Source organism: Artibeus jamaicensis, unplaced genomic scaffold (assembly GCF_021234435.1).
Source record: "Artibeus jamaicensis isolate MK-2021 breed Jamaican fruit bat unplaced genomic scaffold, CSHL_Jam_final contig_2170, whole genome shotgun sequence".
Lineage (NCBI taxonomy): Eukaryota > Metazoa > Chordata > Mammalia > Chiroptera > Phyllostomidae > Artibeus > Artibeus jamaicensis.
The window spans coordinates 323934-339980 of NW_026521445.1; the positions used below are offsets into that span (position 1 = coordinate 323934).

The 16047-nt window shown below is 34.4% G+C and overlaps 1 protein-coding gene across 3 annotated transcripts in view; it reads left to right on the plus strand.

The window, feature by feature from the left end:
- SWT1 (SWT1 RNA endoribonuclease homolog) overlaps positions 1 to 16047 on the plus strand; it is a 76216-nt gene that overhangs the window by 22503 nt on the left and 37666 nt on the right. For all 3 annotated transcript variants that reach the window (XM_037145695.2, XM_037145696.2, XM_037145694.2), the window contains exons 10-13: positions 2721 to 2814; positions 10036 to 10181; positions 11694 to 11857; positions 13386 to 13524. In XM_037145695.2, the coding sequence (XP_037001590.2) occupies positions 2721 to 2814; positions 10036 to 10181; positions 11694 to 11857; positions 13386 to 13524 (543 nt within the window). The remainder of the gene's footprint in view (positions 1 to 2720; positions 2815 to 10035; positions 10182 to 11693; positions 11858 to 13385; positions 13525 to 16047) is intronic.

Below are 16047 nucleotides of genomic sequence, written 5' to 3' on the forward strand. Positions count from 1 at the left end.
TGGACATTATTCTCCAGACCCTTTTCCAAATGCTTTATAGCTGACACCTCATTCAAACCCATAGTGCAGTAGAAGACACTCATCAGCCTCATCTTACTGGCGAGAGAATGGAGACACAGATGAAGCACTTGACCTAGACAGACGTTCCTTCACTAGATGAGCTTCGAAAATTGCATTGAAGTGTTTACTTTAGAATAGTTATTTTGGCCACATTTTTTATTTTTATTTATTTACTTTTATTTTTTAAAGTTGATAGAGAGAGAAACATTGATTTGTTGTCCCACTTATTTATGCATTCATTGGTTGAATCTTGTACATGTGCCCTGACCAGGAATTGAACCTGCAACCTTGGCACACTGGGACAACGCTCCAATCAGCTGAGCTACCTGGCCAGGGCGCATTTTATTATTTTTAGATACTTACTATATTCCTTTGATTTTTCTCTTTTCATGTGCTTTTTTGCTGCTTCGACTTCCGCAGTCTATGTTTTTTGATGATTAAGGAGGATAAATCACCGTAGTTGTATCAGACTTCTGTGTTGTTTCAGCTTCTCTGTGTTTTTCTGGAAATCTCTATTTCACTTTAAAGTTAAATCTTATTATTTGATCTTATTTTTGTTAAATCACTGAAATTGCTTTTAGTTATAAGGTTGTAGATAGAATAATAGATTATTTGTGTAATTCTCTATGTCAGATAATATATAAAGTGCTTAATAGTTTATGACTTGAAATAGATTATAATTCTCACGTCTTCGAAAAGCTTATACAGGTTGCTTAGAAAAACTAAATATCCCTTTCCCCTAAGTGGATGACGATTATTAATAGGAAATTCACAAAAGGAAGAAATACAGCTAGTCAGTCCTTTGGTCACTGCATATAGTTTCCTGTCTGATGGCCAATTTTAATGTCATTAATTTCTTATATATAAACATTTTTAGATTTATCTTTCACTTTTTTTCTGTATTCTTTTTATTGCTTCTAAATGGAGAAAGTTATTTTTCTCAACATCTGTGAGGAACACTTAGAGTGCTCTAGTGCTTTGGGAATATAAGTAACTTGTCAGGAGAGCAGTTTATCAGTATGTATCAAGAAACCGAAAGACATAATTCTCTTTCTAGAAATCCATCCAAAAAAATAATCACAGATGCTTACAGTAGTTTATATAAAAATGTTCATCACAGCATCATTTATACAGCAAAAAATTTGAAACTTCACTAACAGAGAGGTTACATACAGTTCTATAGGCATATGAGAACTTACTGTATTTCGAAAGCTATATGTTGAGCTTATTATATTTTGAGAACTAACATTTTGAAAAATGTTAATGACATGTAATGTTAAACAAAATTTGTTAAATATTTCATGAATATGCTTGTAATGTAAAGTGTGTTTTTTAGTCCTGTGTATCTTAGAAAAGGTGATCAGATATTTTTGAACTCTGATACCTTTAGAGTGGTGCACTATAACTTTTAAGCCTCCTCTTGTCTGCTGAGTTGAGTTGTTTAAAGTTAACTCATGACTTTGAGTTTTCTACTTTGCATTACTGTGGTAGTTACTCTGTGAGCTAAAATAAGGAAAATTGTTGTAATATATGTCTGTCTGGTTGGCTCACTGGTTGTCTGATTAAAGAATTGAATTAAATACCTTCCAGGCTCATGCTCTGAGCTCAGCTGCGTTCTGTCTAGACTTCATGATGACATTGTGAGCTCCTAAAAAGTTTGTTTTTACATCTCCAATTATGGAGCGCAGTGACCTGGCACAGATTCAGTTCTGTACAAGTATTCATTGCAGGAATGAATGAGTTTTTTAGTTTGAATGTTTAGAGGATTAAGTAATATAGGCTAAAATTTGAAGGAAAAAAAGACGTTATAATCTAGGAACATTGCTCATTGGCCATTATGTTTTGAATGGTGGTATGTAAGGGATTCCCCAAGGGCTGAAATCAGTCTTTGAGTCCAGGGTCCAAAGATTGTTATCCACAGCTGGGTCTGGGAGTGTGGTCCTGCAATCAGTATTATTAACAAGCACCCTGGGAGTTCTGAGGAAGGTAGTGTCAGGTCCTAGGAGAAGCACTGGCTTTGGTCCTATTTCTGCACATTGCATTATTTGCACAAAAAACAAACTTTCACCAACTGCTTTAAAGCTTGGAGAAAGCCAGAGGACCACCTGTCAGCCACTGATTAACATTTGTTAGTGGTTATTTTTTTGTGTTCTCTGCGTAGGGCCCATAATGCCTTTTCCTGTACTACTGCGTTAGAGAGTAAGGAAAAGCAGACACTTGAGAGTGGTTCTCTTGCTGGTGGAAGAGTTGCTCATGGTCTCTACAGATCTCTTTTAAGTTGATATCATTTTAAGCATGTAGTAATCATAATTTACTAATAATCTCTAAGTGACTGAATTGAGATTAGAATTCATAGCTTTTGGTTTCTACTCTGGCATTTGACCTACTGATCACATTTTTTGAGTTTATTGGTGGACATAACTTATTCCATGTTAGTAGAAAACTAACCAGTTTTTTAAACTCGCAACTATGTGCTGCCTGAATTCTATTCCAACCTTTTCAGGGTGTTGTTTTACTGTGTCTTATGTTCCTCTTTTTATTTAACAGGTTTTTGTTTGTTTGTTTTAGATGTTTTTTGTATGTAAGTACAGCCTAGATTATTCATATGGTACTCTGATTTCTAGTGCACTTATTGATAATTGCTTTTGCTGAATTTGCAGATGGATTGAGTGATGAGAACAATGATGATCGAGTATTAAAATGCTGTCTTCAGTACCAGGAATTATTCCCTAGTTCTCTTGTTATTCTGTGCACGTGAGTTTCATGGTCATTTTATTTATCTTTAAAATGGAAAATTATACCAAGGAATTAAAAAAAATCTTCACCTGAGGATATTTATTGATTTTAGAGAACAAGGAGGGGTGTAGAGAGAGAGAGACAATAAGATATCGAGACATTGAGACATCTACCTCTGTGGGATGATAGACACTAACTGAGTCACTGGGTCAGGGCACCAAAGAATTTTTTTAAATTATACTTTATGTACCATACCAAGGGTTAAAAACATGTACCCAGTACTTTATAAATCTGCCAGTGAACATGTTCAGCTATCTCTCCTATATTATTTTTTCTTAAATGTTAATGAGTTTATTTGAGCCAAACTGATGACATATGCAAGGGACCAAGATCTGAAATGCTCTCCTACTTTTTCTTTGTTTATGAGGTCTAATTGACGGGGCATGTTAGTTTCTGGTGTACAACATAATGATCTGATTTTTTTTGTATTATTAGACGATTACTCAATTAAGACTAGTTAACACATCCATCACCATACATAGTTACAGAAAATATTTTTTCTCATGATGAGGACTTTTAAGACCTAGTCTCTTCACAATTTTCAAGTGTGCAGTAGAGTCAGATATTGACCGCATTCACCGTGCTGCACTAGCTCACTTTCTTAGGTGTAAGCTGTGGAAGAACAAGATTCAAATCTCAAGTAGATAAGTTTCGTTTCAATTTCATTTATGTAATATTCAGAAAACTTTTGAAAACCAAAGAAATATAAGTTTACTATCCCAATGAAATAGTTGAGAAATAAAAACCTGACATTTTTGGTTATGAGGCAAGAAGGTTAATTAATTAGTGTCTGGGCAAAGGGCCATTTATGCTTTAGTTATGTCCTTGGGGCTGGATTGGAGTCCTGTGTCTACCACTTACCAGCTTTGCAACTTTGGAAAGTTGCTTAACTGAGTTTCCTCATGTGTTAAATAGAGAGAGAATAATAACACCTGTCTCATGGGGTTATTGTATATAATCAGATACTGTATACGAAGGATTTAGTGCCTTGTACATGGTGTGATCTCAGAGTTTTTTCCTCCTCCCTTCCTCTTCCTTCCTTTCCTCCATTTCTAACTAATATTTTCATAGCTTAGTTCTAAGGCGACACTGCCATAATGCTGCCCAAGACTGCGTTCATTATGTATGAGAAAAGGCTCTGGGAGGCATGTCTCTCTGTCTGTTAGATTTTGCTTCCAGGCAATCCTCTGTTTGGCCCAAATAAACTTTTATACAAATTTTAAAGAGAGAAAAAAGGCTCTAGAGGAATCAAGAAGAGCACTTTTAGCGTGAATTTTAATCACTGCAAAATAGAGTTTTCACAGTTTTATGATCATGCCTAAATTCTCTGTGAAATGGAGCTATTATGGAAATGACCCTAAAAGTAAGATTTTTAGGGCCACTAAAAAATCTTAGTGGCCCTAAGATTTTTCTTGTTAAGGGGGCTTGGTCAATTATCATTGCAGCTATCTTCAAAGAACATGTTATTCTTTTTGGCGTTAAGGGAAATATTGGAGATTTCTATCTCTAGGTTTAAATATGTTTTAAAAATCTAGAACATATCATCTCAGAGATTGTTGAAGGCTGAAATAGAATTAGTAATATGCTAATCATTTTGAATTTTAGATCAGCTAAATATGAAGCATAATTCTTGTGTAATTGTTTTTTAGTTCAACTTTGAATGAAACTTAAACTGGTCAGACTTAATTCTTTATTATTTCTGCCATCATTCTTTTGTGATTAATAGATGTGACATTTTTTGGTGAAATGAAAGTTTGTAGTCAAAGCTTACTTTTCTCACATCATTTTTCTAGATGAGCCTGTTTTTTAATTTTTATTTTTTTCCCTAATAAAAGGTAGTAAGCCTGCCTGCTGTGAGTCACTTATTTATTCTAACGATACATTGATGTTACCTAAATGAATGATGATTACAAATATTAATTTGCAGTGGTAGTAATAGGAGAACCTTCTATAACACTGTATATTATACACCATTTTAAGTGCTTTGCTTACATTAACAATTCCAAGTATGGGCCAACAACCCACAGTTGATGTCTCTAGTCCATATCTCTCTTCTGAATTCTAGACTAGTATGCTCAACTATTTATTTGATATCTCTACTTAGTTGTCTCATAGACACCTGAAAAGTACCATTTCCAAAAACAAAGTCTTGATCTTTCCTTCTAAACTGTTCTCCTTCTGATCAAAAGACCCTACCTTCTATTCATTTGCTTTGAAAGCCAGACACCTAGGGACCATTTTGGGACTTGCCTTTCGTTTTCCTCATAATCTATGAGTCTAGCTCATTAGTGGGTCCTGGATGGGCTTCTTTTCTTTATTATTCTTGCCACGATTCCATGTCAAGCCATGTGTTTTTTTTTCCTTTTTTCTTCCTTTTCTATTCTAAGACTACTTGCTCTCCTTCCACACTTGTTCTTCATTAATTCTTCAAAAAGTTACAATGTCTTTTTTATTTTTCATTTTTAAAATATTTCATTATTGAGAATTCCAACAATATTCAAAGTGAAGAAGAGTTAGTAAAAACTCCTAAGTACCCAGCTATAGCAATGATCAAAATTAGTGTTCTCTGCCCTCCTGTATGATTATTTTATATAGTTCTTTGCATTTTGAGGGAGAATGTACATACATGAAATGCACACATTTTCACGATAGCATTGACACCAGAGGCACTGGTATAGCACACATCACTCTCTACATAAAGAACACCTTCTGTTCTATTAATCTTCCAAAAGAGAGCATTTTTGCTTTTAGTTTCTTAAGGTGGAAGCTTAGATCATTTATTTGAGTCTGCTGTACATTTTCCTTTAAACACTGTTTTAATTGCATCCCACACATTTTGATATGTTGTATTTTTATTTTCATTTGGTTAAATATTCTTTATCATTTTCCCTGTGACCTCCTCTTTGATCCATAGACTCTTGTTTCTTAATTCTAAATATTTACACATTTTCCAGCTATCTTCTTGTTACTGATTTGTAAAGTTTAACTCTTTTATGACTTGAGAACATACTTTATATTATTTCTTTTCTTTTACATTTGTTAAAGTTTGTTTTGTGGTCTACCTTGGTGAATTTATGTGCACTTAAAAAATGCACATTCTGCCTGCTGCTGTGGCTTGGTGGATTGGGCACCAGACTGTGAACTAAAGGATCACTAGTTCGATTCCTAGTCAGGGCACACGCCTGGGTTTCAGACCAGGTCCCTGGTTGGGGGCATGTGAGAGGCAACCAATCAAGGTTTTTCTTGCACATTCTTCCCCTCTCTTTTACCCTCCCTTTTCCTCTGTCTAAAATTAAATAAATAAAATCTTTAAAAAAATGTTTATTCTGCTCTTGTGAGTATAGTATTCTATGAATTTCAATTAGGTCAAGTTGGTTGGTGGTGTCGTTCCAGTCTCCTATAAAACCATTCTGATCACCTGTCTGCTTATCCTGTGATAGCTGAGAGAGGAGTATTGAAATGTCCAGCCATGACTGCACATTTGTCCATTTCCTTCAGTTCTGTTTCCCTTTGTGTGTTATGAAGCTCTGTGACATGATGCACATGCATTTAGGATCGTTTAGAATTGTCTTACTGGAAAATCGCATAATGTCTCTCTTTTTCCTTAATAATATTTCTGGCTCTGAAGTTTCCTTTGTTAAGCATTACCATTATTTCTCCAGTTTTGTTTTGGGCAGTATTTATATGGTATATCTTTGTCCATTCATTTACTTTTAACCAACCTGTGTCTTCATATTAAAGTATTTTGTGGACAACATATATTTGGTATTTTCTTTTTTGTTCATTCTGACAATTTCTGTCCTAATTAATGAATTTATACCATTCATATTTAATTGGTTGGATTAGAATCTACAGTTTTGCTAATTATTTTCTATTAGTTTCATCTGTTTTTCTTTTTTTCCCTTGGTTAATTTTTAACTTTTTAAGGTACCATTCTATCTCCATTATTGCCTTATTTATATCTTCCTGAAAAATGCTTTTTAAATTGTTACCCTAGTGTTTATTTATTTATTTACTTATTTATTTATTTATTTTAGATTTTTAAATTTATCTTTAGAAGGGAAGGGAAACAGAGAGGGAGACAAATATCAATGTGTGGTTCCTTCTCGTGTCTCCCCTGCTGGGAACCGGCCTCTGCTGGAAACTGGCTTGCAACCCAGGCATGTGACCTGACTGGGAATTGAACCGTGATCTTTTGATTCACAGGCCCGTGCTCTACACCAGCCAGGGTCCCTAGTGTTTATAATATACATTTTTACTTGATTAAAGTCTACCTTCAATAATATTACACTTATTTGCATTAGTACAGGATCTGACAGTAGTATATTTCCAGTTTCTTCCTCCTATTTTTTGTGCTGTTGTCATAGATTTTACCTTTTTATAAATGATAAACACATAATACTTTGCAATTTTTTTTTTGCTTTACTCATTTACTGTTTAGAGCAATTAAAATGAGAAAAAAGAATATTTTAATCTTGCATTCCATTTTGAGCATTCTTCATTTCCTTTAATAGATTCAAGTTTCTGTTTGATGTCATAGTCCTTCTGCCTAAACAACTTTCTTAGACATGTGTAAGTCTCTTGACAATGAATTTTGAGTTTCGTCTTACAAGGTTTTTATTTCTTAATCATTTTTTAATGATATCTGGGCTGACCTTTTCCTGGTGTTTTAAAGATGTTGCTCCAGTTTTTCTAGCTTATATGGTTTCTGATGAGCAGTTTGCTACAAATGTTGTCTTTGTTCCCCTGTATGTAATGTGTCTTTTTTTCCTATCATTGCTTTCAAGATTTGTCTTTCACTTTTTTAGCAGTTTGTTTTAGCAGTTTTTCTCAGACAGGCTCAGATGTTTGGGTGTGGGGGTTGTTGGAGGTGATTAGGGGAGAGCAAATGTACCGCTTGATGTTCTCTGAGCTTCCTAGATGCGTGGTTTGGTGTCGTCTGTCTTTGGCTTTGGAAAATACTCAGTCATTATTTCTTCTGTTCCCTCTTTTTTCCTTCTGGTATTACAGAATTACGTTGTAGTAGCCAGTGTCCTCTATGACCACGGTGATTCCTGCCTTTCCAATAGCAATGCACTTGTGTAATCCCCTCCTGTACTGTACCAGAATTGGCTGTCCGTGTGACGAATAGCATTCATCAGAAGTTACGGTACAGTATGTCATTCCTGAGATTAGGTTATAATAGCAAGAACTTCTTGGGCACTCTCTTGCTTCCTTCTGTCTCTTGGACCATTTGCTGTGGGGAAGCAAACTGCCATGTTCTGAGTAGCCCAATGGAGGGGCCCACACGGTGAGAAAATAAAGCCTCCGGCCAAGAACCAGCATGAGGCGTTCCAACAACCACATACGTGAGTGCCAGTTAAACTGAGTGGCTACGTGCTCCAGCCTTGTAAGAGACCCTGAGCTAGACCATCCAGACCAGCTGCTCCCAGATTCAGGAATGGTGTAAGATAATAAACGTTTGTTTATTTTAAGATGCTAAATCTTGGGGTCATTTGTTACATAGCAGTAGATGACTGATTCATGTGTCTATGTTAGTTAGACCGTTTGCTGTTGCCCCATAGTTCCTTGGGTATTTTTTTAACCTTTTATTCTCTTTTTGTTTCAATTTGAGCAATTTCTTCTGACCTGTCTTCAAGTTTTTTTTTTTTAATTTCTTTCCTCATGTATATCTAGTCTACAGAGGAGCCTGTGGGAGGCATTCTCCATCTCTATTTTTGTGTTTTTATTTCTAGCACTTCCATTTGATTCTTAAGATTTTCATCTGTGCTGAAACAGCCCAGATTTTGTATACTATTTACTTTTCCATTAGAGCCTTTAACATATTAATCAAAATCTAAATTCTCTCTCAGATAGCTTCAACCTCTGTGTCAGAGCTGAGTCTGGTTCTGTTGATTGCTTTGTCTCTTGCCAGCTTATTGGGTTTTTTCCATGAAGAATTTATGTGCAGATTTCATGGCTCCCCTGCTCAGTGGTTTTCTTCCTTCTTCATTCCCGCTTTAACTTTCTGTCTGCTTTGGCCAGTCCTGAACATTGTCTTCTGAGAGTTCCAGCTGTTAAGCCTGTGGCTTTCTGTCATAAGACATTGATGAATTGAGGAATACCCTCAGACAAAAAAATAAAAACTTGCATCTTTTACCAGTGCAGTTTTTTGTCTCTCCAGTGCCTTTAAATGTTTTGCTTTTTTGGTGGGGGACGGGGTCAGATCTTTTTCATTCTCATCTGTTGGAAGGTTAGTCTGGCCAAACTACTGGGCTGTTAACAAAAGCAAGAAACCTGCTGAAGTCCAGAATAGTTTAACAAACACAGATCTGATCATGTCACTTCCCCATTGAAGCCCTTAAAACTCTTTCCATTTATTAATGCCCTTGCCTTTCTCTGCACGCATATTAACCAGTCTCATGTACGGGGTCTGACATAGATAACGCCCCCTTTTCATTAGACAATCTTTTATTACAAAATGATAAGTTTGTAATTCTGTAACATAATAATATCACGCTCAAGCACACCATGTGACATTTTTGGTGAAATGTTCAAATTAAAACTATAAATTTATTACACCCATATTATTACCCCACCAACCACATGCAAGCCAGCATTACTTCAGCCAGACCCTGCACTATGAGCTAATTATACTGACTTCTTTCAGCAAATAGCAAATTCATGCCATTTGTCTTATGCTCACGTTGAGAAAATTGTAATTGCCTGCCGTGTGTAAATTATTTCCCTGACTATGGCTCTATTTCCCTTTGGAGGATCATATTCCTGAGTTCAAATCCATCTCCTACTTACCAGGTGTAACTCTGGACAAGTTACTTACCTCCTTTACACACCTCTGTTTCTCATCTGTGAAATAATGGATAACATTAGTTCCATTCCCACCTAAGAGGTTTGTTGTGAAAATTAAATGGAATGGTATATACATAAAGTGCGTAAAACAGTGCCTGGTACCCGGGACACACGCAGTAGGTGATAATTATTAGTATCCTCTGCAGCTCATTTCATGTGACTGTGTTGTGTGTTAACGCTTTCGTCTTCTCTGTTTAAAACAGTTGTCCGATTTTGTTAATGTATATGCCGAGAATTACAAACCTCTGATTAGATCCTGTGTATTTTGAGTTGCCATGTGATTTATCTTATAAAAAAATTAAGTTTTTTTTCCTCCTAAACCAACCTTAGGGACGATAGAAATTTAAGAAACAAAGGCCTAATAAGTGGTGTGAAGTCACTCAGTAAAGAAGAACTGAGTGCAGAGTTCTTAAGCTTGTCCTCGGGCGTAGCTGTGTACCATCAGTCTTGTGCATCTAAGCAACAGTTGAAAGCAGGTAGTATTTTTACTATGAATAATTAGAAATGTATCAGATTTTATATGCTAAGATTATTGATAGTAATTGTAATTAATAGGACATTCTTATCATGTACATTTAAAATAACATTGTTTGGAATATTTGCTCACACATAAATGGTAAAACTAAATGAAAATTATCATGCTGATACAAAAGAAATAATGAACAGTGTTGCCTTCTACATATATTTTTACAAACTAATTTGAATTAATTTGTAAAACTAATTTTTTTGTTGTTCACTCATATACAGTTTTACATATTTATAATCATTGTGTGCACGCTATTTTGTACCTCACAAAGTATACCTTTTAAATGAATGGTGGCTGTTGAATGTATTCATTTGAAGTAGAGAGAAATTTTTAGTTTCTTTTTCAAATTATCCTCATATTTATAACCTTCCACCAATACTATAAAAACTCAATGGAAAAACTTGAGAGACTCTAGTATTAGTTCTTTTTAAATCTTAAATTAATAGTTAAAAAAGCAAAAGGCTTTTTTTTTCACTAGAATAATCCTTTTTTCCCCCAGAATAATCTTTTTTATAATAGAGCTTGATCTTTGATGCAATGTTATATTAAGTCTGACATAATTTAAAGAACACATTCCACCTTTTCCCTTTGTGGAGAAAATAATTGTTAAAGTCTCTAATATTGTATGTGCTTTTATGTATAATTGTATAAAAATTCATGTATACACTTGCTACTTATTTGACTTTTAAAGTGATAAATTTCTTTAGTCCTACTATTCAAAAGGGCATTTAGAAGGAGCAACAAACAGGATATTCTAGTTTACAGTTTTTCAGGGGTAACATGGTTTTAGTTTGCTTATTATATTACTGTCATTTTAAATCCTCAGTAGAGGTAAACTAGTTATCTCTAGTTACCCCTAGTTATCTCTGCAGTAAAACTTTGAATTTTACCATAAAGAAATTGTAGTTGTTTTTAGTTATCAAAATAGTAATGTTAATGAAATGATATCAGTTAATAACTTTTTAAAGGGTTGGACATAAAGGTTAGTTAAGTCAGAGATTTGGACCTTTTAAAACAATTTGTTGATGTGAGCTTCAGTTGGAATAATACAGTATTAATACTTTTTGGTAGAATACACATTTCGATCCATAGTTCTTAATTTTCTGTTGCATGTAGATTGAAGCATTCTCATGATTTTTCTTCTTTTTGAAAATAATAAAATTGTAGTTAAGATATCATGCACATTTCTTACATTTGTATTCCAGTGAAGCTATTTATTTAGTTGCCTTTGTCAAAAACAAAGCATTTGTTAGTGTAATACGTTTATGTTGCATCTAAAACAACTATACTAGAGATACATGTTTCTAAATACTGTTTTTAAAATAAAGTATTGGTTTGTTTTCTATGTAATTAAAATACCAATTATAAAGATAAAATGTTTATTATTTATAGTTAGATAGTAATTACCTATGTAAAATATTTACTACTACTGTCCTAAATAAAGTTTATAATTGTTTTAAAGAAGCAGTATCTTTGGGAGAGAGTAATGAGGAAAAATCTACAAATTCTGGACTACTTATTCTACTTGAAGGCATAGTGTCTGATCTCGAAAAATCTCTTGGAACAGCTTTATCTTCAATATTAGAAACAGAAATGAAAATCGCTTTTGGAAACCTCTGGATGGATGTGAGTATTTCAACTCTACTAGTTGAAAAGTTCTTTTTTATTGCTAAAGATTGGTTACCTTATTTTAAGAAATATGACATGTAAGCTTTATTATAGTAATCTATATCACATTATATTTGTGTCTTGTAGTTTTTGAAATAATATTTTGAGAACTACATGATGGACATTTCCCAAAGATGAGGACTGTGTTTTATTAGTCATTTTTACAGTGAGCAGATATTTACTGTGCGTCTGGGTGTCGCACAGTTTGCCCTCTGAAGCTTAAGTTGAATCCAGAAAAACTCTCATACTTAGTTGGAGTCCAGATGTGTAGTACAGGGAGTTCCCCTGGGAAGGTGTGTTCAGAAAAAGAAAGGTGTATTTTGGCTTATGCCATATAAATATGAGAATCACAGTAGAAGTTTGATCATATTAGCAAGATATTTTGAGTTTTCTTTAGATTCATATCTTTTCTACAATTGTAAAACACCACATTTGTCAATGGTGGCCTTTTCAGTTTAATGTTTGTTTGTTCTTCACACTTATAGCGAGGAGAAATATTAATCTCCATTAATTGTAGATTGTATCTATTCCAGATACTCAGTGAGATACTAATATTTGCCTAGAGTGTGTTTGCTCTTGATTGCATTTATTAGGATGAGCAAGAATGATCAGAAGTTTCTGCGGGTGGCAGTTGATGTAAATTGGTATTTCATGAGTCTCAGACAGTAATTTTGTGTGAATGTCCAAAGAAGAACATGCTGACATTTCGTAGTGGTAAATGATCGACCTTCTTTTTAAACATGTCTTTGTCATACAGACTATAGCAAGTGTCAGTTATAATTGACAACTTTTTTCTGTATCAATTTTTCCATCAGTTATAAGAAATTAATTAGACTGATTTTTCTTGTAGAAATGACCATGTCGAAAAGTAGCCTGATGATATTTGCTAATTAAAATGTGCTTCTTCTGATTAGAGCTATGTATTCTTTCTGTACTTGTAGTTTCTGAAACTATATGAGGATTAATACTAATGTCAGTTTTACAAAGGAACTTGCAATGGAAGCATTTTAAGATTATGATTGACTTTTAATAAAGTAAATTCAAATAACTATATTTTTTCAGAAATATGTGTAGGCATTCCTAAATAGGTACAGTTGACCCTTGAACAACTTGGGGGTTTGGGTTTCTGACTACCCATGCAGCAGAAAATCCACATATAACTTCCCCAAAAACTTAACTATTACTAGCCTACTGTTGATCAGAAGCTTTACTGACAAATAAACATCCGTTAACATGTAATTTGTATGTTATATGTATTGTATACTGTGTTCTTACAATAGAGTAAGTTAGAAAAAAGAAAACGTTATTAAGAAAATCATAAGGAAAAGAAAATACATTTACAGAACCATACGTATTTATTGAAAAACTCCACAATTAACTGACCTGCATAGTTCTGACCCATGTTGTTCAAAGGAAAACTGTACTTTAAAAAAAGAAAAAGGAATAATAAATCATTAGATACTAATTTTTTCTAAATACTTTTTAGATGCTGTACTTGAAACCACCATGGACTCTGATGCATTTAATACAGTGCTTTAAAAAACATTGGTTGGCTGTATTTGGATTAATTATGGAAAAGAACTTGCTTTTAACTGTTGAGAGCTTACATGAAAATCTCTGTAAAGGTATGAATCTTTCATTTTGTTTTTAGCTGTGTTTTATTAAAGCGAGACTAGTAAATGTAGTCCATGGAGTGTGAAGATGAATTAATAAAGATGTTCTCAGTTGGTTCTTCGTCATTTATACTTCTCACTTCCAAAGGGAACTTGTGGCAGGTGGATGAATGGACGCAGCTGTCGGAGCTTTTGACTGTTAATAGTGTCATTGTTGATCCTTCATATTGTGAATATGTAATTTTAATAATCTTTGGGAACATTTTAAACCACATTTTGTAGTTTATTCCAGTGCACAAATAGAATGATTTAGATTTTTTCATTTCTAATTGTGTTTAACACAATTTTGACCACGTTTCATGTACTAATTTTAAAAATAATGTATCAGAGTTTCTACGTAGAATATGAATAAGGAATAGGACATCTTTGGCTTTGGTGCAGTGAATTTTGGAACCAGAAGAGCCTGTGGTCAGCCACTCAGTGGGTGGTTTCGGAACTGTGTTGTACAGAGCCTCGGGTTTTTTGAAATACCTCTGGAGCTGCCACCAGTTGGAGGGGCAAAGGTCGATGGGAGCCTGGCAGGTGCTGGGCCTTGGGCCTTCAACCTCAGCTTTAGCCAGGCAGCTTTCTTTCATCTGTTGCTATATGGAGGTTCCATGTAAGATTAGGAAAAAATGTTCCTCTGATAAGAAGATACACGTGTGAAAAACACTGATCTAATGTTATTGAACTCCATGTTTTGTGGTAAAGGACTCTAGCCTTCTGAGGGTAAGCAGTTTGTCCAAAGTCAAGTAGCTGGCTTTGTCTTCCTGGGCCTCTAAAAAGCAAAGTAAAAACCTGGAGGATTTAAAATGCCTACTCAGCCCTGGCTGGTGTAGCTCAGTGGATTGAGTGCGGGCCTGTGAACCAGAGGATCGAGGTTTGATTCCCAGTCAGGGCACGTGCCTGGGTTGCAGGCCAGTTCCCAGCAGGGGACGCACAAGAGGCAACCATACATTGATACTCTCTCCCTCTCTCCTTCCCTTCTCCTCTAAAGATAAATAAAATATTTTTAAAAATAAAAATAAAATGCCTACTCAGTGCCTTATGACTTATACAAGGTAGGTGTTGTATGAATGTCTGTTTTCCCAGGCATTGTGTTTAATTATAAACGTTATTTACTAGGGGTATTGTTATATGAGACATAGAACAACATATTGGACACGTCTTCAGAGCAGTTTTACAAGATATATAGGAACATTTTTTCATAAATTTTACTAAGGGCATAATTTAGTTGGTTCTATCAGAAGAGAAAGTCCATAAACTATGAACGATGTGGAACAAGATTTAGTTTCAGAAACAGGGTATTGAGTTGCCCACCATCCTCCCTTGGTCTGTTCTTTCCAGGGGCGGGCAGCATCTTGCTCTTACGGGCAGCTGAGAGGCAGTAGGCAGCAGCTCTGACCGGCAGTAGAGAGAAGTACAGAGATGGTGACTGTTTCTTCTGCCCAAAAATTGTTTTTTGGAGTCATTATGTGCATTGTTCATTGATTCTTGGTGTAGAAAATCTGATGCCTAATATTCCTGACTTGTGAAGAATAGTAAACAGAATTGTAAAAGTGCCTTCTGCTCTAAGATAATTTGAATTAGAAAAATAATAAATTATGGTTTTGTTTAGTCTCTTTAATAGTATTCTTGCTATTGAATTATACATGTGTTTAACTTTGATATACCCAACAGGAACCCTTAGATCAATTCATAGAAGATTGTGGTGAAAATGACTAGTAGCCTTTTCTGACTTTGTTTTCCATATTAACTTTAACTTGTATAATTATTGTTCTTATGTAAACATTGAATTATTTCAGTCACATAGCTTTCTTTTTATGTTGTGTCTAGGTTCTGAATTTATCACTGTTATTTATTTTTTGCTCATAATCTTCATAAATAATTTTTGCAAGACAAAATAAAGTGATTATTTCAAAGCTATAAGCCCTAATGAACATAGACTACAGTGGAGAAGCGCCCTTAAAAAAAGCTGTGCTCCATTTCTCCTCGTCAGGATATTTACTGAATTCATCGAGTTTCCATTCTGTCTCATGTGTAGCATCTCTCTCATCTAATTTAAACTAGGCATTGACTTCAAAAGTAACTAAAAGCATTTTGTAAGGAAGTATACTATTTGTTTGGTAAAAGTAAAGGTAGAAGCTTATCTGTAACCATCACATTAGATTAGAATTTCTGAATATTGCGTAATAAATTATTAAAATTTACCTTTAATTTTCATTTGACCTGTCCATATTTCATAAGCAGATGCTTTCTATATAAGTGATACAGGGGAGTTCTTGATTTTTTTTAAACCCATAATACTGGGGAAAAGCCATGCTGCTGTTTTGGAATTTAACAGTCCCTGAAACTGTGAACATGAAAATACAACATATGAAATGGTTTATTTTGTAGGCCTTTGAAAATTGTTAGTAGCATTTTATCCTAATAATGGGAAAACATTTTTTTTACTTTGAGTTTTGATGACATTCCAAAGTTATTTAATTGTTCATA